General features: G+C 31.9%; 5 protein-coding genes across 10 annotated transcripts; 2 read left to right on the plus strand and 3 right to left on the minus strand.

Annotated features, from left to right (window-relative positions):
* Nucleotides 1–139: 139 nt before the first annotated feature.
* On the minus strand, nt 140–3,747 carry LOC132914531 (phosphatidylinositol N-acetylglucosaminyltransferase subunit A). 4 transcript variants are annotated; one of them, XM_060973730.1, is made up of 7 exons: nt 3,463–3,747; nt 1,933–2,089; nt 1,662–1,841; nt 1,355–1,589; nt 973–1,270; nt 537–897; nt 140–468 (listed from the first exon to the last, which is right to left on the minus strand). In XM_060973730.1, exons 2-7 carry the CDS (start codon nt 2,086–2,088, stop codon nt 400–402), a joined length of 1,299 nt encoding a protein of 432 aa, XP_060829713.1. In that variant the 5' UTR covers nt 2,089; nt 3,463–3,747; the 3' UTR covers nt 140–399. The 4 variants fall into 4 exon arrangements, with proteins under 4 accessions (XP_060829713.1, XP_060829712.1, XP_060829711.1 ...); XM_060973729.1 differs by lacking the exon at nt 3,463–3,747 and adding an exon at nt 2,437–2,845; XM_060973728.1 differs by lacking the exon at nt 3,463–3,747 and adding an exon at nt 2,205–2,422.
* Nucleotides 3,748–3,925: 178 nt separating this feature from the next.
* On the plus strand, nt 3,926–13,892 carry LOC132914521 (neuralized-like protein 4). Of its 2 annotated transcripts, none has more exons than XM_060973701.1 (19): nt 3,926–4,339; nt 4,810–5,025; nt 5,104–5,553; nt 5,629–5,829; nt 5,903–6,122; nt 6,211–6,307; nt 6,390–6,566; nt 6,679–6,987; nt 7,058–7,251; nt 7,322–7,611; nt 7,740–8,133; nt 8,205–8,526; nt 8,613–8,806; nt 8,887–9,092; nt 9,153–10,501; nt 10,573–10,725; nt 10,787–12,381; nt 12,510–12,697; nt 13,307–13,892. In XM_060973701.1, exons 1-17 carry the CDS (start codon nt 4,157–4,159, stop codon nt 10,980–10,982), a joined length of 5,151 nt encoding a protein of 1,716 aa, XP_060829684.1. In that variant the 5' UTR covers nt 3,926–4,156; the 3' UTR covers nt 10,983–12,381; nt 12,510–12,697; nt 13,307–13,892. The 2 variants fall into 2 exon arrangements, with proteins under 2 accessions (XP_060829684.1, XP_060829685.1); XM_060973702.1 differs by having other exon boundaries at nt 4,129–4,339; nt 4,791–5,025.
* LOC132914536 (guanine nucleotide-binding protein subunit beta-2) lies at nt 11,598–14,160 on the minus strand. The gene is made up of 6 exons (XM_060973737.1): nt 13,999–14,160; nt 13,713–13,858; nt 13,317–13,616; nt 13,031–13,232; nt 12,451–12,667; nt 11,598–12,368 (listed from the first exon to the last, which is right to left on the minus strand). Exons 1-6 carry the CDS (start codon nt 14,065–14,067, stop codon nt 12,262–12,264), a joined length of 1,041 nt encoding a protein of 346 aa, XP_060829720.1. The 5' UTR covers nt 14,068–14,160; the 3' UTR covers nt 11,598–12,261.
* Nucleotides 14,161–15,786: 1,626 nt separating this feature from the next.
* LOC132914526 (procollagen-lysine,2-oxoglutarate 5-dioxygenase) lies at nt 15,787–27,013 on the plus strand. Its single transcript, XM_060973710.1, has 9 exons — nt 15,787–16,421; nt 19,197–19,431; nt 19,523–19,863; nt 19,926–20,379; nt 20,458–20,685; nt 24,296–24,617; nt 24,934–25,038; nt 25,174–25,320; nt 26,463–27,013. The coding sequence occupies exons 1-9, from the start codon at nt 16,328–16,330 to the stop codon at nt 26,745–26,747; spliced, it is 2,211 nt and encodes a 736-aa protein (XP_060829693.1). The 5' UTR covers nt 15,787–16,327; the 3' UTR covers nt 26,748–27,013.
* Nucleotides 20,716–23,401, minus strand: LOC132914544 (immunoglobulin domain-containing protein oig-4-like). Of its 2 annotated transcripts, XM_060973745.1 has the most exons (5): nt 22,820–23,401; nt 22,610–22,758; nt 21,352–21,535; nt 21,130–21,279; nt 20,716–21,050 (listed from the first exon to the last, which is right to left on the minus strand). In XM_060973745.1, the coding sequence occupies exons 1-5, from the start codon at nt 23,003–23,005 to the stop codon at nt 20,892–20,894; spliced, it is 828 nt and encodes a 275-aa protein (XP_060829728.1). In that variant the 5' UTR covers nt 23,006–23,401; the 3' UTR covers nt 20,716–20,891. The 2 variants fall into 2 exon arrangements, with proteins under 2 accessions (XP_060829728.1, XP_060829727.1); XM_060973744.1 differs by lacking the exons at nt 22,610–22,758; nt 22,820–23,401 and adding an exon at nt 21,627–22,360 and having other exon boundaries at nt 21,352–21,547.
* Nucleotides 27,014–27,055: the final 42 nt, after the last annotated feature.

A 27,055-nucleotide genomic window follows, 5' to 3' on the forward strand; every position in this document is an offset into this window, starting at 1 on the left:
TATGTAAATAATCATTGTGTATCTGCGTGTGTATTATTATAGATTATAATGTTATGCAAATTCATCAATCATTCATAAAAAGTAATGTACGTAAAAGTATATAATAATTAAAACAACGTTTGACAGGAAAATAATAAAATAATTTTACATTAGTTTAATTCTTTTTTTAACAACTGTATTTGTACTTTGGACACTGCATTTCTGTTTTTGTACATATATATTTATACAACATGAAAATATGTTATCTCAAAAGAATGATAGGAAGTATTTTTATGAATAGTTGAACTTCTTGCACGAAAAGGTATATTTAAATCGTACTGATAGGAATGTATTTGGTATATAAAACACATACTATCAAAATGCTTATATCACCTTATAGTACATCTTGGAAATAAAATATTAATCCTCTTTTTCGTCTCGAGGCTGTATGACGTTAATTTCAGCATAATCTTTTGCAATATCAATGTACTAGAAATTATTACATTTGTTATTGTTATTATGTTATTATTGTTAATTGTTACAAACTTTTAACTTACCTTTTGCGGTACAAGGATTTCTAAAATTTGTAAAATGATGTAGCACAATGATACAACAAGTAAATAGGCTAATACTCCACTTTGAACATAACTTGCTAATTGTTGACCTAAATTCTTTTTATTTTCTTGTTTTACTAAATTGTAAACTACTTCAGTCCTTTTAGTAATATTAAACCAGTTATAAAATAAACTTATCCTTCTATGCATTTCAAATGGACATATAGTATTTCCTTCTTTATAATCTGTTATAGCAGATTCTAGTCCACTAATAAGAGCAGGTACTGTGGGTTCTACTAAATAAATTAGATCAGGTGGCAGTACTTCAGGTATACCACCGACTTTTGTTGAAACAACTTGTAAACTATAATAAATGGAAACATTATATCAATATAAGCAGTGACAACTGTCTTAGTGTTATTGAAAGATAATATTTTACCCGCATGATGCAGCTTCAACAATTGCCATGCAATATGCTTCTGTCAGACTTGTATTTAGGAATATATGACCCTTATTCAATACATGTCTAATTTGAGAATGCTCCAAGCTTCCAAGCAACGTTACCCTATGTTGTAACAAGTTTCTTTCTCGTACTTCTTCTATGAGCAATCTTTTGGGACCATCTCCAGCGATTAGAAATTGCACATTCTTGTATCGACTACAAAGATCGGGTATAATACGAGCTAATAAATCGACGCCTTTGCGATATACTAGTCTCGATACTATGACTATTGTAACTATAATTAATAATATGTGACGTTAGTAGTATTATGTGTCAATTTTATGGCATAATATAAATATGAAAATAAAAAATAACTTACTAAAATTATCATCTCTTTTACTGATGTCAGGCATAAATAAAGTAGTATCAACTGCATTTGGGATAACAGAAACTTTCTCTTTTAAGACCTTTGCCCTCAACACTGTATTCTCTTTTCCAGTATGTGATACACATATACAATGGTTGCAATCAGCTAACGATATCTCTAAAAATTTATTTGTTAAAATCGCAGAGGCATCCGCAAAACCAAAAAGCGAATGGTCTGTGAAAATGGTCTAAAATCCCAGCATACAATAAGAATGTATTGTATGAACATATATTTTGTCGTTAAGTAACAAATAACTTACTTTCAATCCCATCAAACGGCCAATTAACATCCCTTCATGAGCAAGAGCAGAGAATGCAGAATGGCCATGAACTATTTGGATTTCTTCCCTTAGAAAGATATATCTAATAAGAGGAATAGAACAAATCATTGTTGGAAGAACACATTGATTGTAGAATACTTTTACTGGTATGTAATATACCTTAAAAATAAAATATTTTTAGCATTAATAAACATTCTTTGTATAGACATTATACTTTCAAATTACAAATATTCTTTATACTGTACATTACTTTTAGGCCATTTGTCATATAACGCACTCCAATTCTATCACCATAGGAATGAGTAAGCACTACAACTTTATGTCCAAGCTTCATTAAACATTGAGACAAATTAAAGATATGTTCTTCAACACCACCCATGTTAGGATAAAAAAAATCAGACACCATACTGGAAAATTGAATAGATGTTAATTACCTTCTTTTATAAAATTTATTTTATGCTATTATACACCAGATAATGACGTTTCTTCTAAGATATTTTAAATAGTATAATAATCACAAACCATATCTTATGTTTTATGATGTTCATATTGACGATTAAATTGAAACATGTCTCATGTAATGAAATAATACGTGCTATTCGTTGAATATAATTGAGAACATCTGAAGTATTTGATAACTCTCTGCACATTGATTCACGTGCAAATAGATATTCGTTGACGAGTTTATCATATTAAAAACTTTGTTAAATAACTAAATAAATAAGTAAGTAGTTAAATACTAAGTAAAATTAACTTCTAAATAATCGTTTTTATCTTTCCGCATAAAACATTTCAATTCAACGAGTGTTTTACACACGTAAGAAATCACATAAGGTTATAAAATTCTTTCGAATTTCCTATGGTACATCTGTAAAGATGAATTGATATCTCTTATTATTCTAATTTTAATTGCAAAGGTCAACATATTCATGTTCTTCAAATACTCTTAGCATAAACAAATTCGTTGCAAACTCATTATGAACAAAGCAAATAATGGAGATAAATACATTTCAATTGAATAAAAATGATTCGACTTTTCACTAATATCAATGAGTTTCGAGGTTTTGTATCTCGAAAATCGATATTCAGTCGACGAAAAAATTGAATTTTTTCTTAATCTATTGTATGCCGCAAGGTGTAGAAAATCCAACAAGAAAAAATATTATTTTTCTTTATTATTTTCTTTGAACATGTTAAGTTCACGAAATTTCTAGTATATCTTAAATTTAATTTCTAAAATGATATTATTCCAAGATGTATACTATCATATACCACTGTATATCATAAACTGCGGATTTTTATGCATCTTTATATTTTTATGAATTAAAGAAATAGAAATTTAAACAGGAATTTATTTCATTTACCAAATATTGGAATTAAACTGCGAATTTGTACGCATTTATAGAAAATTAGAAAGTGCAAAATCACACAAAACGCACATAGCATGAAAAAATATGTAAAATATTCATATATAATGCTTTCTATAGTAATGATATTTAGTAGGTGCAACACTTTTCTATCGAAGTTCTGTTTTTTTAATTACATTTTCAAAAATATGAATTTGCATAAAAATCCGTGGTTTAACGATAATATATACTATAAAAATAATATAGTAGTAAAGCTTCTAGAAAAAATTAAGTATTTCATTATGCTACCGTAAAAATTAAATATGGTTTAAATAATTCAATTAATCAAACATTAACCAATACATTTACGGATAAGATTGATTTTTTCTGTAACCCTACTTATTATCTCAAGAAATCTTTATATTAAGACTTACGCATTTTTTAGATATTTTTAGATTATGTTTTAATTATAGCATTTTTGTAATTGCATTTATATTTAATTTTATGTTGCATATATTATGTAGCTATTACTGCTTTTTTTTACTTTTCGTTTTGTCTTCTATTTTTATTCATTTTTTACTTTACATATACATGATACGTAATATGTATATATATATAATTGTATGTATATATTAGATTTATATCTTCAGTTCCTACACTTCTATTCACAAATAAATAAATAATAGTAATATATAATGATTATTTGCATTTATACACAATGTGTGCATATTGCATGCATATTGTATATTATATGCACACATTACACATAATATGCAAATATCCTACAAATCATACAAATTTCTCACGAACACAAAAATTCGTACTCTAATTATAAATTTCTTTTCATTTCTATTAAGTTTTACTACTTTGTTATTGAAACATAGAATAAAAGTTAGATTATCACTATCCAATAATAAACTGGTAAGGAAAAGGCTATTGTAATATATGCATATGACCAAATATGACCGTGCCTATCTTATAGATATAGTTGCAATTGTTACATCGTTCGTGACTGCGCGCAGAGAGAGAGATATACGACAGAAAGTGAGATAGTGCAGATAGGAAAACATTAGTTAAAAGAAGATAGAGAGATAGTGGAAAGAAGAAGGCAATGCATGGTTTGGTTATATGTCGGTGGTCGGTGCACAACAAATGGTCGACATGTTTCATCAACGATGCGGTCATCGTGTAACTTTAACAAACAACAATTGCACGGCCATAAGGGATTTTTCAGAATATAATCATGGATTGGTTCTCAGCGCGGAACCGCTTAAGGATGATGAGCTTTTTGAAGTCCGCATCGATAAAAAGGTACCGAATCGCAAACTTTGAACTTGTCTAGTTTAGTAGTGAATCCTTCGAATCTGTCAAAACGTTGTTTACAATGTTGATAATCTGAAGTTTTCAATTTACCATTCATTTATATTTAGGAGTTACGCGTATTCCATGTTCCTGTTAAAAGCTGTCATAGAATGCATCAGTAACAAATCAAATTGTAAATGCTCGTACTTTGTTTATTGCTTTTGACTCTTATTTTTAACGATTTAATGTAGGTTTCATGTCGGATTATCAAATTTAGGATTAATACTCGTTTATGTACTGTAATATACTCTAAATTATCATGTATTGTAATATAGTTTAAAATTATTATCTTTATAAAAATACAATTGCACATATAGTATATATCAAATGTATTAGTGAAAAAGTTAACATTTTTATGGAAATTATTAGTCATTTTATATTGAGTTATTTTCTTTTTAAGTTCAAGTTCTGTTATGCAGATGACATCATGGAGCGGTAGTATAGAAATAGGAGTAACAGAATGTGATCCAGAAATAATAGAATTAACAGCTTGTGCTACTAATCTTCGTCAAGGAACTTGGATTATGGTTGATTCTGGCATAATGCATGATGGAATAAGAACAGTAGAAATGTATGGAATGTGTCTAAATGAATTACAAGAAGGAAGTACTTTAGGAGTAATGAGGACATCTAATGTAAGTTTTTTTTGTGTATTAATGTTCTAATGCTTGTTTTAATAGTTTTATTCACTTCTTGTTTTCTTTTAATTATAGCATGAATTGATATTTTATATCAATGGTGTCTCTCAAGGGGTAGCTGTATCGAATATTCCAGAACGTATTTTTGCAGTTGTAGACATGTATGGCGATTGTGTGCAGGTGACTATAACTCACCCACAAGTTGTCTCCACTTTATGTAACGAGCCAAAAGATGAAGTTGAAATTAATAATGACTTCGCTCTTGGAGAAGCATCTAATTCCTCAACAACTAATCTAGTCGCTAATTTGAATGTTAATTTAAATGTTAATGTTAATGTTAATTTACCTAAGAATCCAAGTCCTGCAGCTATTAGGGAGGATAGATTAAGATTTCATGAGAGAGTTGGCTCGCTGGTAAAATTGTCTAACAATGCCAGAACTGCAGAAAGGCGAAGACCCTTAGACGAATTTAATAATGGAGTAGTAATGACTCATAGGCCATTAAGGGACAATGAATTATTTGAGGTAAATAAGGAAAATCTAAAGTAAGAAATGATTTATAATGCATGAGACATGAGTGTAAATTATATATTACTGTAGGTACGAATTGATAGGCTTGTGCACAAGTGGTCAGGTAGTATAGAAGTTGGAGTTACAATGCATAGTCCAACAGCATTAGAATTTCCAGCAACAATGACTAATATGCGGTCGGGAACAACGATGATGTCAGGGTGTGGAATTTTGGTAAACGGAAAAGGCACATGTCGTGAATATGGGGAATTTAATTTAGATGAATTAAGGGTAATTAAAATCAAAGTGGAGTGTTACTAAGAATATTTTGTATTATATGTGATTCTAAAAAATACTTATTTAGGAAGGTGATAGAGTAGGCATGATAAGACGAAGCAATGGAAATCTTCATTATCTAATAAATGGATTAGATCAAGGTATTGCCGCTAAAGTACCTGTAGGTGTATGGGGTGTTATAGATTTGTACGGTATGACGGTAAAAGTAACAATCGTCGATCGTGATGAAAGGGAGGAACAAAACTTAGTTACTAGACGAAACACGTTACAGTTGCAAGGTTTAAATGGTAAGAATTTAGTATCAATCATTTTTCTTATATTATTGATTTATGGTACAATACCGCGATAAATTTTTCGGATACTTCTGTTATTTAGAAACCGAAGAAGAACCGCCAGACAGACTTATGTTTCATTCTTGCTGCGGTACACATGTCGAAGTGATTAATAACGGACGCACTGCGCATAGGCCTAAGTAAATAAAAACTTATTTGACAATGTACATGAAATTTTATTAGAATGTGTGTGTAATAAAGCTATATGCCATTGTTTTTTAGCGTAATGGATGATTTTAACAATGGTGTTGTATTGACTTCAAGACCATTGAAACCAAATGAATTATTCGAAGTGAGGTTGGACAAAATTGTAACAAAATGGGCAGGTTCTATCGAAATAGGAGTTACCACTCATTCCCCAACTGAACTAGAGTTTCCTTTCACTATGACAAACGTTAGGTATGTAAATTAATATTTCCAATCAATATTAATATACATATATACATTTTCCTAAATTTATGTTAAGTTTATCGCCTGTATTATTGCTCGAAGGTGGTCATATCCCTTGCAGATCCGGTACATGGATGATGACAGAAAATGGGGTGATGCACAATGGTACTATGATAATAGACCAATACGGTCAGAATCTTGATCGACTACAAGTGGGTGATCGTGTAGGTGTAATGAGAAAGGACAATGCAACATTGCACTTTTATGTAAATGGTGCTGATCAAGGGGCTGCAGCGATGAACGTGCCTGAGAAAGTTTATGGTGTCATAGATCTTTATGGGCAAGCAGCACAGGCAACTATAGTTGACAATACAGACTTCTATAGCCCTACTACAAACAATTCAAGCTTCAGCAATACAACCTTGTATAGGTTTGTAAATTTTGTTCACTTTTGAACATGCGATAGAAGATATTTATTATTAATTATTTTTTCCAAATAGTGACTTGAGGTTTCATCATATACATAGTAAGAATGCAAAGATAATAAATAATGGATTAACTGCATTGAGGCCTAGAGCTTTAGGGGAATTCAATGAAGCCATTGTGATTGCAAATCGTGCGCTGCGTGATGGTGAAATGTTTGAAGTGACAATCGATAAAATGGTCGATAGATGGACAGGAGCAATTGAAGCAGGTATATATTTAAAAGTATAATTTATATTCTTTTGCTTAGTAGGATGTTAGTAAGGAATTATCTTTTTTAGGTGTAACTCTTATAAGACCCGATGAGTTGGAATTTCCATCTACAATGACGGATATCGATCACGATACTTGGATGTTGTCTGGATCTAACGTTATGCGAGATGGTGTTATCTTAAGGAATAATTACGCTTGTGATTTAGACAAACTAATTGAGGGAAATCGCATTGGCATGATGCGATGTTCAGATAGTAGTTTGCATTATTATTTAGATGGAGTAGATCAGGGACCTGCTTGTACAGGTGTACCACCACATGTCTATCCTGTGATTGAATTGTATGGACAATGTGTTCAGGTATATCAAACTTAAAGACTCTTATCTAATTTCAAAGATAAAATAATAAAAAATATGATACGCTATTCGTATTACACATATATTTATTTATTTATTTATTTATTTATTTATTAATATCAATTCATCAGGTTACAATTGTACAACCGGAACGCAGGGATCCAACAACACAACAGTATTTGCCATCAGAAAACAGTACTAGTCAGCAACCTACATCAGTAATTCAACTTCAAGCTCAGACAGAGATAATGCATAAATTTCATGAATCTGTTGGTTTAAACGTTCAATTAAATAACGATAGAACGGTAGCAACTAGGTGTAGAGAATATAATAATGCTATATTATTAAGCGAAACACCGTTAGAAAATAATGAACTTTTTGAAATTGCCATACAAGAAGTAGCTCGTGAATGGAGTGGTTGTTTAAGGATAGGTGTTGTGAAAAATGAAAGTGGAAACTGGTTAACATCTATGAATCTTGTACCTGGCATGGGGTCCATTTCAACAGATGCTTGGTACTTAACAGGTAATATTAGTATAAAATGAATACGATATATATTGTATAATTTACTACAATTTAGAATCTTATACATATAGGTAATGAAGTAAGACACAATGGATATGTTTTATGTATGAATTATTGTCCAAGTTTGGAATGGTTACGTGTTGGTGATAAAATTGGACTGAAACGTACACACGAGGGTAATTTAAAATTTTATATAAATGGAGAGGATATGGGTATAGCGGCATCGAGTATACCGGAAATGGTATACGCTGTGATTGATCTTTTTGGTAGTACAGTAACTATAAATATAACGAGTAGTAAACAACAAAATAATGCAGCATCTCCAAACGCTAGTTTGAGATTGCAAGATTCTTTGGAATTATTGCTAGATCCAATGCCACCAGTTTTGCGAAAGTATGTCTTTAATTATATATTCAGAGTATGCGTGCTCATCTTTTTTTGATACTTGAAAACATACAATATTGTTATTTCATATATAGTGATGCTGGAATGGACACATCTGTAGATGTATCTGAAGGAAAATTAGTAAATGATACAACACTTACACCAACGCAATCTGCTGCTCATTTTATAGGAGAAAACGATTGGAGTTATGAATTCCATGAAAATCATGGCAGAAACATACAACTCGAAAGTAAGACTTCTGCACGAAGAGTTGCGAGTTATAATCAAGGTATTATTTATTCTTATATCTACACACACTTATTAACTTTTCTTACATTAACATTTCTTACATCATATGTTGTTTTTAAGGAGTGGTAATGTCTAGTCGTCCTTTACTAAAAGGAAAGCCATTTTTAGTGAAAATAGAGAAATTGAACAAACGATGGGTTTCTAATATTTATTGTGGAGTAACTTGCATTTCACCTGAAAAGGCTAACTTTCCCTTAACTGCTCTTGGCTTTAAAAAACACTCTTGGATTATTTGTAGCGACTGGATATCACATAATGGTATTAGGGTAAGTATTAAACAAATTGATATAAGACATGAAACATATATTAACAAACTTTATCCTTAGATAAAGACAAAGTATGGAGCTGCTTTGGAAAGTCTTCACTGTAATTCTGTAGTAGGTTTATTTATCGATGACGACAACAGATTACACTTAATTATCAATGGTGTAGATCGAGGCGTAGCTGCAACGGACTTACCACCTTACGTTTATGCCGTATTTGATCTGTACGGTCAATGCGAACAAGTTACCATTGTTGCAAATAATGTAGAGCCGTTCTCATCTACTACCGATAATAGTATAACATCCGTGGAATCTATGAGAACGAAGCTAGAAGATACAGAAAATTCGCGAGAGAAAGCAGACTTAGAGTGTCACGAAAAAGAAAACGTCATCGCAGCTGCTTCTTCGGATTTATCTTCCTCTACCTCACCAAGTGTGCCGAGTCAGTGCAGTTCGAATACTAAAGACGATGATATTGTGGAATATGCAACGTGTAACAACGATAATGTGCATTTAACAAATAATGTTGAGAACAAAGCTATGCCCAGTATCTCAGACGGTAATAATTTGGATTCGAACTCGGATATAAATCACGACACAACACGAAGTATTAAGAACAAGATTTACGATAATTCAAATCAGTTAAATAATAGCGCGATATTGAATAGTCAGTCAGAAAATTTGACTATTAGAAACGAATGTACAAATGTAGAGATAAATAATGCAACTAATATTAATATTAAAAATGGCACCGCAAACAGCACCAATAACATAACTAACTTAAATACTAACGCTAATAATGCGATAAACGAAAGCATAGTATCTAATAGTCAAGGAAATAATATAAGCTCCTTGCATCAAAATAATGCATCTGTTAATATGTTAAGCTCATCTCAGACATTCTCGTCTCAAAATACATTGAGTAACGCAATATCTGATATTTCGAACACTGTTTCTTCTAGTTTCAACGAAGTGCGTTCAAATATATCCTGGAATAATACAGTATCCGTTGATAATTCCGTTGGTGGAAATACGATTTTAGGACAAAATACAGTCTCCATTCATAATGCACCATTGTTGCATCCATCGCTACCGTCCATACTTCTTGGAACAAACAATATACCCATGAAAAAGTGTGAATATTTAAAGGCGTGTATGAGATTAAAGAAATCACTGGTTTTACCGGATGAATTCTTTTCCTTAGAAGATGTACTTTGTTATTGTAACAACTGTTATAAAGTAGAAGGGGATAGTGCAATTTGCAAAAAGGGTGAACCACCGGCAGAGTTTGCTGTACCGATTGGATGGACCAGGTTTCCATTGAAACAAAGTATTAACGCCAATCAAATTCCACAGAGTACAACTGATAAATGGCATGTTGCTTTCTATGGTATACGTCTGGATGCAATTAGGTAAACAAACATATTTAGAATTTAACAAAAAAGACCTTTTTGCATAATTCTAGTTTTATGTGTCGTTTTAGACTAATTCTCGACACAGGAGAACTTATGACAAAAGAGCAATTGGATATGAGTAATTTAACAATGAATATAAAGACCGAAGATCAAAACCCTCAGGTAGTCTTCTCTCCTAGTATAAAGTATGCAGCATCTGAGGAATTTACCAAGAGATATCCGTAAGTATTTTCACATGTAGTAGTGATTAATTATGAATTATCAATTTGTCATATTTCATAGATATATTGATACTCAATCAAATAAAAAGTTAAATGCTTCAACGGCATTTCAACTACTAGTAAGGCCTGGTTCATATACAATTAATTCTGGTGGTAAAGATAGCGATGACCAGCAGTTCGAATCTGTCAAATGGGCTACCAAAGAAGCTGGGGCTACGGTTATTATGGCTCTCTTAATTCACCTTGATGAATTTTAAGTTATATAACACGAAAGTAATAGAAGAGAGTGATCCAGCGTCGCGACGGTTACGAGAGATACACTTTCGTTTAAGGTTGACAATTGTACATAAAGATTATATGCATAACGTAATATAATTACCATAAGATAAGTTTTTAAAATCAATTTTTTATCTTCAATTATTCCGTCGAATCTTTGCCGTGTATATTTACGTTGAATTTTATATTAAGTACTTGTCAGTAAAAACGATAGCGATCATTTCGTAATCATCTGTTAAGGCTTTCGTTACCTTGCTCTTAATTCAGTATGCAGTATTAAAGAAAAATTCATGATAGGTGTAATTTATCGACTATGGAATGAGCAAATTTGTAATAATCAGTTCAGCAAAGTATACAGTAGCTTGTATATCGAATGCATAGTACATATGTATTATGTTAAACGTTTAATGTAGCTACTGGCCTAGGTTCACAGCGATAAGGATTATGTCGAGTAAATTTCAAAGGTTTGTCGCTACATTAAAGCACTTTAACCCTCAAGCTTTACGCCTAACGAATATCAAATCTTTAAATGTTAATAACATACAGGTAAAAATTTCTCTCTCTCTCTCTTCTTTTTTTTTTTTTAAAGCACGACATTTTGCAGCATCGATCAAGAAATATGTTATCTGTATAATGTAGAAATAAAGCGATACCATTGTAAATCATATTACGAGGCTACCATAGAAAATTCAAAAATTAAATTCCCACTAAATTGAAAATATTCGGGAAATATAATAACTATATTTTCAAATACGCTGTTTAGAATTGTAATCTTTCTTTGTGGATATCATGTGCACTATTTATAAATGCATACAAATAATATAAGTGGCAAGAAAACGACAAATGTGTCTATCTTTCACAAGCAGTTCATTCAATCTGTTACCATTATCTTATTCTTTTCTCCTAATATTAATTGCTTACTTACTTTATAATTATTTTCTAATTGGGAAAGAGTAAAATTATTACGAATTTTTTAAGCTTCAATAACTTCCAATATATATTACGGATATTTATACTTAAAATGATATATATATTTTTATGGTACATCACTTAAGTAAGCATTTAATTTAATGCGTATAATATAGAGTAATTCTGTAATCTTTCTGTAAAAGCGTAGACCTACTTTTTCGTGTATCAAAATTTTGATGACAGTCGTAAAATACGAGCGGAGAACATTTCAACAAAAAATAAGCCCTTTCTCTTTTATTTTTGCTCCATTTTTCTTCAATATTATTGGACAGTAATACTATTTTTTAAGTTCTACACCCAAATTCGTACATTTTGGTCCCAGGAGCAACTAGCAACAGCCATACCATTTCCAGAAACGCTGAGCGATGTTACCCGATTTTCGTGACCAGTTAAAACACCTTTGAATGAAAGGTAAAGTCGATTATAATTTACGAAAATTATTATGAATATTTCCTTAGTTCTAATGTCTATAATATTTACCATTATGTTGATTTTTCAATGTATCCCATATGTGAATGGAGTTGTCATCGCTTCCACAGAATATGAATCTTCCACTAAAGGATAAACCGCAACTTGTGAATCCGGGGTTTGAATTGGGAGGCTTAAATGTAGCTAACTGCTGATCTGATCTTAAGTCCCACAGTCTTGCCGTCTTATCTTCTGATGCCGTTACAAAAGCTTGTCCCGAAGGATGATACTAAATGAAAATAATTCTTTTCATTACAAGGTAATCTTACAAGTTACTAAAACTATATAGTTTTAAGGGAACCTTTCAAGTATACTTGTATTTATTAAGTAACTAATAATAATTAGACTGCGGATTTTTATACATTTATGAGAAACAAAAGATTTTTTGATTTTTTTGAAGATACAAAAATACACAAAATACATATAATATGCAAAAATATATAAGATATCCAAAATACAGTACCTTTTATAATATTTAATAGATAAAACAATTTTCTACCTAAATTCCATTTTATAAACTATATTTACAAAAATACAGATCTGCATAAATATCAGCAGTCTCCCAATAATGAAATATACTTTCTATACTAACACAAACTGAGTTTACGTCAGATCCGTGTCCAAAGAAAGTTTGCTTTGCAGTCTGCTCTCTTATATCCCATAGTTTACATGTTCTGTCCACCGACCCGGTAATATACGTATTTACATCTGGAGATAAACTAATACTAACCACGTCTCCAGCATGCGCGCAAAAGTCGGTAGTTTTCTTGTTTGCTTCTAAATCCCATATACAACTAAAAGAATATTGAAATTAATGACAAATAAGTAGTGGCGAAAAATAATCATATTATTTATTAATGCTTTATAGATGCGGATACATTTTCATGTCACCAGATCCAGTGATAATCTTTTTGTCCTCCAAGAATCTACAGGATGAGAGGAAACCTTCGTATCCTAGTAATTCTCGAACGATTTTAGCCGATCCTGTGGCGTCACGATTGTTTACATCGTAGATAGTGCACATATTGTCCATACCACCGCAAGCAACGAAGTTTCCCGAGGGTGCAAAAGCTACCGACATCACCCATGCTGAACGTAATGGAATTACCTGAACTTTATTTCCAGTCCACGAATCCCAAATGATCAATTTTCCGTCTAGTGAACCAGTCACGCAATGCCTGGAAGGAGATATTCATTTTGATAGCTCAAGATTGGACACAATCGTTTTGGTTGATTTCACAGAGCAAATCATAGGATCGATGATCAATACTGACCTACTATCACCGCTATAATGCACCGAATTCACTTTGTTGATATGTCCCTTTAGTAACTTTTTTGTAGATAATTTAACTTTTGGTGCATCCGGTACACTACTACATGCTTCTTCCAAAGTTGTATCTTGTTGTTTCTTTTGATCTTCCTGTTATGTAATAAAGTGTTCAAAGTGTAAGAAATATATTCTTAATTGACATCAAAGTATGAATTCATTACAGCTTTTTCTTTCTAATTGCTATACAATTAATGCGATACAGGTAATATGTATAATTTTTCTAATACAACCTTGCATTTGTTGATTAAATCTTCCAGCTCTTTCTTCAAAGCTACCGTTTCTGCGTCATCCTTCCCCATTGTTTGGTCTAATGTTGCTTTATTTCAAAACTACTGTGGCTCTGAGGACGAAACACCGATGATGATAGGTGTATGGATACTGCGAACAAATTTTTATCAAAATGTTAAAGAAGCCTTCGTCTACATTGCTGTCCCACTAATCGTATTAAATTGACGCTTGATCCTATTTGTTGGGCATTAGTTCGGCTCTCTGACCTAACTTAATTACCTACATACGCGATAACCCTTATTATTTCAAGTACGTAAATCTGTTTTTATAATGTGATTGTTTATTTTTTATACATATATATAGTAACATAAAATTCTTTTCTTTTCTTCCTCAAAACACGAAAAAATGAACGAAAGAAGCTACAGGAAGAGGAAAGAAGGAAAAAGTACGCGGTTACGGTGTCCGAGTCCTTACAAAAAACTTAATCCGTCGCGCTTTCGAATTCCATTTCACCTATAAATGATTCGATTTGTTTAGGTTCATATAGTTCTATTGATTTATTGATCAAAGTCGGATCTATACATCATTTTCAATAATCAATTTTCTCAACATAATATATTTTTTACAATAAATAATTACAAATCTCGAAAATACGTGTAATGTACCGTATTAAAATATTTATTCAATAGTTTTTAAAATTTTTATTTAATAAATACAAAAAAAGATTTACATTTTGTTATATGATTGTATGACGTGCGATGCGTGTAAATCATGATAAACAGAAGAAATATTATACTGATTAGTGTTTTGATATTAAATTATATAGGTGTTGATGCTTTAGTTAAAGAAGATTATTTTGGCAATGAGAATGCAACATGTGTTGAAGAATCGATAAGCACATTCAAGCAGATTGTTGCTAAACACTATAAAGCAAATATAAATTTTTGTGACAGGAGTACAAAGAGTAAGGGTAAGGGTATTGCATTATATTATATGATTGCTAAAGATACTTATAATATAGAAGGTGGTCTGTAATTCATAATACAAATTCTATGGCTCAAAACAATATGAAAATTAAGAATAACGAAATTGCGTTGGAAGATTCGTTTTTAAGAAAATCGTGTTTGAAAATTTATGAAGTATACGTGAATTTGACTAATTCCCAGCTGGACAGGAATGGACATTTGATATAAGGATATTCTACATGTGAAAATAAATTGAAAATAAAGAATAAAATTTTATCGTTTAAGGTTTCGTTTTGGAGAAAATAGAATTTGAATATGTTAGCCAAGAACTAACTCGGTATACAAGCGTACTAGGCATATTTTCAAATTCAAATTTCTTGAAAATAAGATTTCAGAAGGCAACATTTTATTCTACATTTTCTATTTATTTTCACATGTAAAGTAACATCCTATCTGCTCCTCTAGATCATTTATTCCTGTCTAGTTGGAAATTAAACAATGCATGCTCCACAAATTTTCGCTAAGTTTTCTAAAAAATGAAATCTCCAACGCAATTTTGTTATTCTTGATTTTTATATTATTTTGTATCATAGAATCTCCCTTACCCCATTGTACCATGAATTACGAATTACCCTGTATCTATTTGATGTTTCATTACTTCAAACAGTCAACAATGAAATCATTTGTGGTATAATACCAAATAATACGTAGGTATGTATTCAAATATTTAATTCAGGAAGGATTACCAACTTCGTCTGAAATTTTATTACGTTGGCACATGTTAAAGAGTGACATCTTCAAAATATTATCGACAATGCACATGACCATTTATGCAGTCGATAACTTTGTAGTGTATAATCAGAGAATCTCTGGTATAATATATACTTGGTGTTTGGTGTTTCGTAATTTTCAGCTAAACATTATTTAATTTTTAACTAACATGTGCAACCTACAGATAGTACAATAAAATCTTGTTTGTATTCTAAATCTACATAAATCAACATCAGAGTGATACAACGCGTATCGCCATCCGTGTCGTATGAAACGTATTATTCCTTATTCCCAATGTTATTAAATCGATTAACACTTAAGATACAGATTAATGACTTAGAATATTGAAATCATTATTCGTACACTATATAATCAAAAATGTCCACGAGGATCTCATTTCGTTTCTTTAAAATCATAAATGAGAGTCAAGTGCCGAACGTAATCGTCGAAGGTAGTAACTTTTGTTCAAAAAGTGTGGGAGTAGCAACGAACTTGCTTTCCGTCCTTCGAGACTAGTCTTAGTACTCTTAGTCAGACGTCAGAACAGTGCATTTCATATATTCCTCGGCGCGTTTGCGGTTCTTTTTAGTTGAAAATGCGTGAGAAAAATATTGGATGCTGTCTTTTTTGGAGCCTCTTTCTGACCTACCACGTGTTTAGCGAGACTCTACCATCAACAGACAAAGACGGTAATAGTTACATCCTAGCTCTTTTAACTCTTTCGTCAGTGTTTCTGAAAAACTCGTCTAAATTAATCTGCATGAAGAGAAGATAAATTCGATCAATTGTGAATGTGCTTCTTATCATTCTTGGTTGTTAACGTCTATTTTATTGTATGATCATTTATGTAGTTCGGAGGAAAATATAGGCCGGGATATTGTTTCGCTATTTGTTTTTATTTTGTTTAAATTTTACGTATTTTATGAATTATATATCACACCAATTTTGTACATCTACACAAAACAGTTATTGAAAAAAATCATCTAAATTAAACGAAATTAAAAATGGTAACATTCAACAGAGTGAAAATATATGCATATATACTTTTTAATAATATAAATTTTATTAAAATAGTCATACTATAATTTACTATATTTCTTTCTACTAAGACAAATGTGAATTCATAAAAAATTATGTTCATCATTCTGGCGTAATTGCTATACGCAAATGAAATCTTACAATTTTGTTTATTGGTTCTCTTTTCGTGGTTATTTGCCGGGGAAAGTTTTCGTTACGTTGACCCTAAAGACGATAAGATTTTACGACTATTGTGGCGTTTAATCGATCGTTAAAAACTTACATATTTATTTAACTTAAAATTGGTTGGTGGTGCGTAGGAATTATTTTATCTCACTTATCAACAAGTGAGGAAAAAGCATCTTGACTTTTTTCATGCGAGATTATAACATCTTTATCCTTGACATAATTTTACTATGGAAAAGGAAACTATTTCATTGTCCTTAATTTGTCATATTGAAATTAATGTACATGGCGTAAGAATTAAGAAGAAGTAGAAAGAATTATTAAAGATTGCTAAAGAATTACTGAAGATTATAGAATCCAAACATGAGATCAATTTATTAGTAAATTAACTAATCTTATAAATAGTAAAAACAATGATTTATAAAGATAAATCGTTGTACATTGTCACAACACGTTCGTTTATACATTTAATTAATGCACAGTATAGTTACAAGAATAATTGGAACAGTAACAGAGAGATCATATTCGAAGGCAGACACGTGTACCACTATGTATGTATGTATGTATATTCTTGAATCTCAACGGAACGATTTGATATCTCCTTTAAAGGCGTAGCAAAGAATAAACTCTCTCGAAATATTTATTTTATTATGTATAAACAGTCTTGATTAATACTGTATATATATATAGCTGTGTGGCTACAGTGATATACTGTAGTGGCTAAAGAAGGTATTTGTATTTATTATAACATTTACATACTAGTTAATTAGACAAATATATTAAATTTTGCATCATTTAGTATTTTTATATGACTACCAAAATTTGATATTATGAAAATTAAATATAGAACACGATAAAAAAATATTTCATTGAAAAAAGGGTATGCTTAAATATGTTCTATAATTACAAGAAAATAAATGTATTTTACAGTTATTATGATGCATTTAATACACAAAGAAATTGCCTGATTGACAATGCCTTGATGAACAATTAGATAGCGTTCGCGGGATCTGGTTATCTTTCCATTTCCGTTTACATAAGCATATTCTCTGAAGATGCCTCTGTTTCCAATTTTCTGAAACCTTTTATCATTATTATGGCAGCTTTTCCACGAATTTTTTAAATTAATTCTTTAGATTTGTTTATGAGTAGGGCAATAAGATTAGACAATATCTTTACAGAAGTTGAAATTTTTTATAAGAATCTTCTAAATATGTGCCTACATGATGTCTATGTAGTATGATAAAAACATCGCATTTTTTAATTCAACTACTTATTATTCTTATAGAAATAAAATTAATTTTGGTTTTTTAGTTTGCAATTGTGCCAAAATATAAATATATCTTGGATTTCAAAATAACACGACTTTTTAACAATTGAAATTCCGTTCAATATATATTACGTGAATTCAGTTTCGCTGAGAGCTGACGTGACTGTTAACGCGTACAGTAATTCGAATCATGATGTCATGTGGAAAATGTAGCGCTTATGTGAATCGCGTTTGCCTAGCTTTTGCTCGTTCGGTGCATATGTTGATAGTTGCTCAAAATAGATAACCCCTTCCAATATGGGGAGCCACATATGCTTTAAAAAGGAGCAAAGACGAAATAAAATTTTACTCGTTACCAGTATTATTGAACTAGCTATTAAATAAAATATTGCAAAACTGTGTATATGACAATTTAACATTTAAATTTTTCCGTTTTAAGGCTTCATTTTCAAGAAAATAAAGTTTGAACATGTTTAATTCAGAATCGGGTTACAATTAATCCTAGTACACGTGTATGATGAATTTTCAAACTTATTTTTCTCGGAAACGAAGCGTCTTGTAAACAAATTTTATTTTATATTTTCGACTTCACGACTCCACTTTCTATTATCTTCAGAATAACATTCTGTAGATCGCAGTTAGCCATGTTCAATTGTACCTGACAAGTTTTCAAACTCGACTTTCTGAAAAACGAAGCGTCATATGGACAAATTCTCTATATACGATATTCTATATTTTGTACATGTTATTCGACCGCAATGTACATTCATATATGCATAAATCTCTGCGCAGCGTTTTTGTAAAGGGCCATTTGGCCTTCTGTATTCAGGGCTGAAGTGTCGCGTTCGAAATTCAGATGAAACGGCCAAGAGGAAAATATTATTTTTCTTTTACTCACTGAAATGTGACATATATACAAATATATTACATCAAATTTTTTTCCATTTTTCTTAGAGTATGAGAATCTAAATATTGTTTGAATTGTGTACAGATGTATTGGTGTTCACTATTGCTTCGAACGAAACCGATGGCTACAAAAGATTTCTCAGATCAGTCAATGTCTATGGATTTCGCGATAATTTGAGAGTACTTGGTTTGGGAGAACCTTGGTTAGGTGGTGATAATATAAAAACCAGCGCAGGAGGAGGATACAAAGTAAATCTTTTAAAGAAGGCTCTAGAAAATTATGGGAACGATGACCAGAAAATTGTTATATTTACGGACAGGTCTTTTGCATATTTCATTTCCTCCTCTAACTTGTTTCATTTGTAATTTTAATTCTAACGTTTAATTTTAATAACTACCTTTATATTTTAGTTACGACGTGATATACTTAAGCGACTTGACTGATATCATTAATAAGTTTAAGAGCATGGACGCTAGAGTTTTGTTTTCTGCGGAAGGCTCTTGTTGGCCAGATAAATCGCTAGCATCCAAATATCCATCCGCAACTCTGGGGAAACGCTTTCTAAATTCTGGAGGCTTCGTGGGCTATGCTTCGGACGTTTACGCGATTTTAACACATGCCCCGATAAAAAACAAGGATGACGATCAATTATTTTATACGTTGGCGTATCTCGACGAGGAATTAAGGGAACGTCATAAAATTAAACTGGATCATAAGTCTGAGATATTTCAGAATCTATATGGTGCTGTAGGTAAGTGAATAAGTAAAGTAGAATTAAATGAATAAAATGAATAAGATTATCTTTTTTTATAGCTGATGTAGAGTTAAAATTTGAGGGTGGCAAGGCTTCGCTTTTGAATACTGTTTATAGCACAGAACCATTGATTCTTCATGGAAATGGTTACAGCAAGTTATCGCTGAATTCTTTGGGGAATTATTTGGCTCATGCATGGAATCCTGAGGAAGGATGCGTAATGTGCTGGGAAGGAACGATAGAATTGGATAGAACAACACCGGAATCATATCCGATTATATTAATCGCTATATTTATAGAACGGCCGACTCCTTTTTTGAACGAATTTCTATCGGCGATATATCAGCAAGCATATCCAAAATCGAAGCTACATTTGCTTATACATAACAACGTAGAATATCACCAAGGTGTACTTGATAATTTTATGAAGAAGGTTGGAAAGGAATATAATAGTAGTAAGCAAATTTCTGTGAGTGATGCTATGAGTGAAGTTGATGCAAGAAACTTAGCCATGTATGTATCAAAGATATATTTAACCTTATTACTTTCAATGAAATTTCTGTAAATTTTAAGATAAATATCGTTCTTTAGGGATTATTGCTTGTTAAAGGAATGTTCTGGATATTTCTCAATTGATTCCGTTTCCCATCTGGATAACGAACATACTTTGAAACTTCTAATAGAACAACAGCGAGATATCATCGCACCATTACTAGTCAGACCATATAAAATGTGGAGCAATTTCTGGGGAGCTATAATGGACGATGGATTCTATGCTCGAAGTTTTGATTACATAGAGATCGTCAAGAATGAACGCAGGTATGTCTTAAAAATATTTTACAAACTTGCTATTTTAATGCAACGTACTTTATTTATAGTCTAACTATTCATACATGTGCAAACATTATACATTTCGTGAAAATCATTTCATGTTCTTTTTATCACTAGTTATTTTACCAACATCATAAAGGCAATAATTTTCGATTTCATCTATATTCGTACTAAAGTATTGTGAAAAAGGAAACTTAATCGAAAGCGATGGAAAAGTCAGTCTTGAAGGATCTTCGATCGATACTGTACATATTATCGGCTGTACATTCGTAGACTCCAGCATCCATTTGTGTCGCAGGATCTATTTCCAGTTTCGATTTCACTTTATCTGGTCCGACTTGCCATTCGTGTACCTTCACATACAAAATTTTCATCATTATAATCATCGTTTATTAAGACTTAATCATCGCAATTAAGATTGTCTATACCAACATGTAGATAAAGATGTGTATAGATTTCAGCACCATCCTTGAACCATGTGATGTGTGGCCGTGGGTTTCCACGTGCCACGCAAAGGAAAGCGATTTTATGTCCTAAAACGTACTCTAAATCAAAGTGCGATGCCAAGACTATTTTTGCTCCCTAGATAAACATTTTCAGAAAACAATTAACAAATTTGAAGCGACTTCTAACTTGGTTTAGAAATCTACGTACATCATGATTATTATAATATTGATCACTTTCTGGATCACGATACTTTCCAGTGATAGGCAGTCCTATTTGGACTCGCGATCTGGTTTTTCCTCTGCCTCGTCCTCTTCGACCAAGAATTTCCTGGCTATTTAGTAGTAGTACAATTAACAGAAATAACATCACCGTAGAGCGTGGCATGATGATTCGAGCAAAGCAACTGGAAATGGATAGATCAAGTAGATGGTTAAAAGTAGAGAAAACAGAGAAGTCTGTGTTAATATGTCGCAGATACTCACCGAGTACAGACAACGTATGACGATCACACGGAACTCCGATGTAACTAACAGTTACCTACTCATTACTCCCCTAGTCTTCTCTCCTATCTATTACAGATGTATAGACAGATACTGCTGAACTGCGTGTATTATACGCACATGTGCTAGTTATTCATTCGACACCTATTGCAACTCGGTCATCACCAAATTCCAAATGCTTTAACTTGATTGTTCGTTTTACCCAGTACTGATAATCGAAATGGTTCTAATAAAACAAGATTGAATATGACAAGGCTAAACGTTGTTTCAGGAATTTTTTCATTTAATTCGTGAACAAAATGGTAATTCGTTAAACAAATTTGTGATATGCTATCTTATGTTTTATTTTATGGTTTACGCTACAGATGTACCACCCTTGTAAGAGTCAATTGTGATTTAATGAGTAAAAGATAGGGGGAACTTTAAATTTCCAAGTGCGCCTTCATGCTTTGAGATTCTTAACAATCTATGGTATTCGGACGTTAAAAAAAATAACGGAACGTGTCGTACATCTTTCTTTTTATTATATTTTTGTAAATATAATGCTTTTGCTGTTATAAAAGTGTTAAATTCAACATTATTCGATATGTTTCGAAGAAAAGTGAAAGTGAAAGTGTATAGCTTTTAAAAAATTAAACTTGCTATTTAAAATTAGCTTTCTGCTATTACGGTAAGTTGAAGAGATTGACGTCTAAACTTAAGTATTGCAACTACGACAAAAGTACTGATTTTAATAGGAGATCATGACATAATCCGTCCTAAAGCCACGACGATCAACCGCATATTGATTATCCGCTTGACATTCGTAATATCCCGCATCTTTTTGGGTGGCTGGGTCAATTTCCATCTTTGATTTTAATGTATCATTACCAACAGGCCATTCATGTACCTGTAATACGCACGATTTTACAACTTTTCTCAAATTTCTCTTATAGGAATCCCTTTTTCTGAATAATGAGAATACCTGAAAGAATTTGTGATGATACAATTCGATTCCATCTTTCAACCAGGTGATCTCAGGCCTTGGAAATCCAGTGGCCATGCAGAAAAACGTGATCTTCCTACCCAACATGTAATCCAATTCAAAGTGTGAAGCTTTCACTATTCTCGCTCCCTACGAATTTTAAAAGTTAGGCGATCGATGATCTGATATTGATTAATATCTTTAAACTCACATCTTTATTTTCGTAGTAATTAGCACTAGCAGGATTTCTGTGAGGAATCAGAATAGGCATCCGAGACTTGTAAACTCTTCCGCCAGTGCGTCTGCCGCCTCCTCTACCTCCTCCACCTTTTGCCGCGTCTGTGTTTACCAATAAACCAGCAAAAAAGAACAGGCAGAAAAGTTGATATATCTTCATTTGTTCTACGATTATATAGTTCTCAATCTTTTTTCAAAGTGTCAATATTTCTATGCACTTTACATAGAGCTGTTACACTTGGGTGTATCTTAGTTTTCAATTGATTTTGATTATTCTAACTTGGAATTAGAACACTTGAAATGTTTTTGAGTAACTTTTGCAAAACATTAAACGTGTTTATACTTATGTATGTTAAAGATAGTCGCTTGTATACCAATCGAACTTCACCGGAAAGCAATTGTTGGTGATAAAAGTGACACAATCTTCAGGTGCTTACCGGTTACACGGAACCGCTACTTTTGACAAGTGGTCAAGCCGAATCTTTGGGCTTCGGCCTACAGCCTAAAATATGAATGGACTATGCACGATGGGCATGTCGCGTCATTGGTGACAGAGTTATGAATCTCAATTGGATAATTATGCATAACCCATTGCCAGTGTGTTCATCAGCCAATCACGACATCAGACTGATTGCCTTACGAAATATTGTCTCGCGGGACTAACAAACAAGTATGCTGGTCCCTTCTATGGTTTCGCGTCTGCTTCTTCACTGGCCTTGAGGTCCTGAGAACAGCAGACCGATTGGATACCCACGTGCTATTATGTATTAAATCGATCGTTCATATGAATTAAGCTGAATCGAATCATTATTTTTCACCACAATAATTACTGTTTTGTATTTCATATCAGTAGAAAAACTTAATATTCAATATAATATCATACAGGCTAGCCCATAAGTTACTTTCCCATTTAAAAGCTGTATAAGATTTTTCTTGGTATTATACTTTTAAATTTTTGTTGCAGATTTTTAAAGTGTGTAATTTGAGTGTAAATAAATCGAGTAAAAACAATTGAATTTTTTTTCTAATTAATACTACATTTTTCTAATACTGAGGCCTATTTTCACGACAATCGGTATGTTAATAAACAGAGCACCAGGATTTGAAATACTGAAAACCCGAGAGTTGTTCATTAACGTAAATTGCACTCTGTAAAGATTACAGTTTAGTGAGACGTTATGTCAGAAGAATGTCATATCAAAGAGTAACCCTTTTTCTTTTTCTTTTTCTTTTTCTTTTTTTTTTTTTTTTTTCTTTTTTTTTTTTTTTTTTTTTGAGGATTTTTACTTGTTGCAAATTTGTGAATTGGGAACAAAAATTTAAAAATATTTATGTAATACAATAAAAAAGAGAGTCATACAACTTTTAAATGCGGAAGTGACTTAGGGGCCACCATATAGACATATATATATACACATACATAAATATATAGTATATAATATTATTACAGAGGTCTATGGAACGTGCCGTTTATCAGCAACTGCTACTTAATTAATGCAACTCTATTAAGTAACAAAGAGACTCGTCCATCCTATTCGGAAGGCGATTTAGACACGGAGATGGCTTTCGCTTATGCTAACAGAGAACGAAACATCTTCATGTATGTCAGTAATAGAGTTGACTTTGGACATCTCGTTGATCCAGATAATTATGACGTTACGGTAACACATCCGGATTTCTATCAAATTCTCAACAACAAATTAGATTGGGAAAAAACATACATACATGAAAATTATTCGGAAAACTTTAATCCGAATAACACTCCGGCGCAGGTAAAAACACGTTTATACATTTCTAGTGGTCGGATAAAAGAGATGCAGATACGTCAGATAATACGTCAAAGTTATTAACTTTGCCGAGAGGCACTTGTAATATTTAAAGTGCAATGTAAGATCAGATGTTAGATTGTAGATATACTATTGATATATATACTGCGTATATATATGTAGTATAATGTACTTACCCAATTGACCGATATTGTCTCATACTCTTTTTCCCGCTCATTATATATATTTTATCGAAATGTTTAATATTTATCAAATATATGAATTCTCGGTATTATTCAGATCAATTAAATTTTCATTCTAGGTTTGCCCAGATGTTTATAGATTCCCTATAGTAAACGAGAGGTTTACGAAAGAGTTGATAGATATCATGGAAACGTTCGGAAAGTGGTCGGATGGATCGAATCATGTATGACTATTTATCTTTAAATAGTTACAGTAACAGTTACAGTAATAACGCGATAGTTACATTTTTCAGATAAAACAGTCACAGGATAAACATTTGCCTTATCACTAAACAATAATAATATAATTTTTCCAACAGGATCCGAGATTAACGGGTGGTTATGAAAATGTACCAACCCGTGATATACATATGAATCAAGTAAAATATGAGCCACAGTGGCTATACTTTTTAAAGGAGTATGTTAGACCTCTTCAGGAACTCGTGTTCGCCGGATATTATCACGATGTAAGATATTTGTCTTTTAACTATAAAATGTGTCAATCATTTTTAGGACCCACGTATCGAAGGTGGATACGAAGCCGTACCGACACGAGATATTCACATGAAACAAATCGGCCTCCACGAATCTTGGTTAAATTTTCTTTATGAATATGTCAGTCCTTTGCAAGAACATGTTTTTATAGGATATAACACGAATGTAAGAGTTACCAAAAACAGGATACATATATGGGAATAAGTAGTCTGTTGGTTGCACAATATTTCTCACCCTGATCTACATATAAATTAATGCACCATTGCACAAATTTTAAATTGCAAGACATTATTTGGCAAAATGGTTATATCATAGGGAATAGCGATAGGCTTCGTATTCGGATTCGTTGTACTTTTTTACTAGGTTGCAGTTATATTGTTATACATGTATAAAGGATGTTCAATTTAACTGGAAACGGTCGAATATCTCATAAGGAATTAAAGTTATTAAAAAATATTCCTGCAATGTTGTGTGGTACATAAGAGGACTTCTTGACTTGCAAAAGACACTTCTTAAGCTGAGCTGTTAAAAACTAAAGATATGAATCTAAGAAGCATGAAGGGAGATAAAAAACTCGATCTTTGTCTAGTTCATAGCGCAATCATTTGATGGCGTTAAACTATGAAGTTGTGTAAAATTCAGTTACTGATTTCCGCTGGTTTATTTTTAGGTTTATTTTTAATCTATGTCATTCTACTACATGAAATGACATTATGTGACATGTTGTTTGTATTCATCTCAACAAACGCTATCATATTATGAGCGGAAAATACAGGATTTCATTTAAGAAGGTTAATTTGATATTAATATCTCTTCCACTATTAGGCTTAGAAAGAAATTGTTTATATCATTTATAATGTCTCCCTATACTAAACAATTTTTGTAAGAATACTTTTTTGATAAAATCAATTCCTCTTGAGAAATTTTACCGTCACCAGTTAAATGAAACAGCTTGTTGTAGGTGAAGTATGCATATCGTATTATAGTGAAACATTTCAAATAAAATGAGAGTATCAGAGATTGAATAAAAAATACTCTGCATTGTTTTGAATATTAATGGAAAATTAGTACGAATAAAATACTAATTGAATATGTTCGTAATTGAAATTTACAGCCACCTCGTGCACTCATGAATTTCGTCGTAAGATATCGTCCAGATGAACAACCATCATTGAAGCCACATCATGATAGTTCAACTTATACTATCAACATCGCTCTAAATAGCGCGGGGGTGGATTATGAAGGTGGAGGTTGTCGATTTATCCGTTATAACTGCTCTGTTACGGACACGAAACCAGGTTGGATGTTGATGCATCCTGGAAGATTGACTCATTATCACGAAGGACTTCGAGTTACCAGTGGTACAAGATACATTATGATTTCATTTGTCGATCCTTAATCGATGTATCGAATTCTATACATATATTACATGTTGACTGATAAGGAACAAAATAACTGTATAAAGAATGTTCAACTATGTTCCCATATATGTAAATATATGAGACAGTAATATTAGTGGGAAACTTAAAACTGCCGATACGAACAAAGTATGTATTTCAAGAAAATAAGGTTCTTGTATCAATGTTATTTTTATAATATAGGAAGAGTATTTGAGACATTTAGTGAATATTAAGTATTTGTATGGAAATAAAATGTTAACCCGCATTTGTATTTATCATTTTAATGATATCATGAAATGGTTATTAG

The sequence above is a fragment of the Bombus pascuorum genome, chromosome 15 (genome assembly GCF_905332965.1).
Source record: "Bombus pascuorum chromosome 15, iyBomPasc1.1, whole genome shotgun sequence".
Taxonomy (NCBI): Eukaryota; Metazoa; Arthropoda; class Insecta; order Hymenoptera; family Apidae; genus Bombus; species Bombus pascuorum.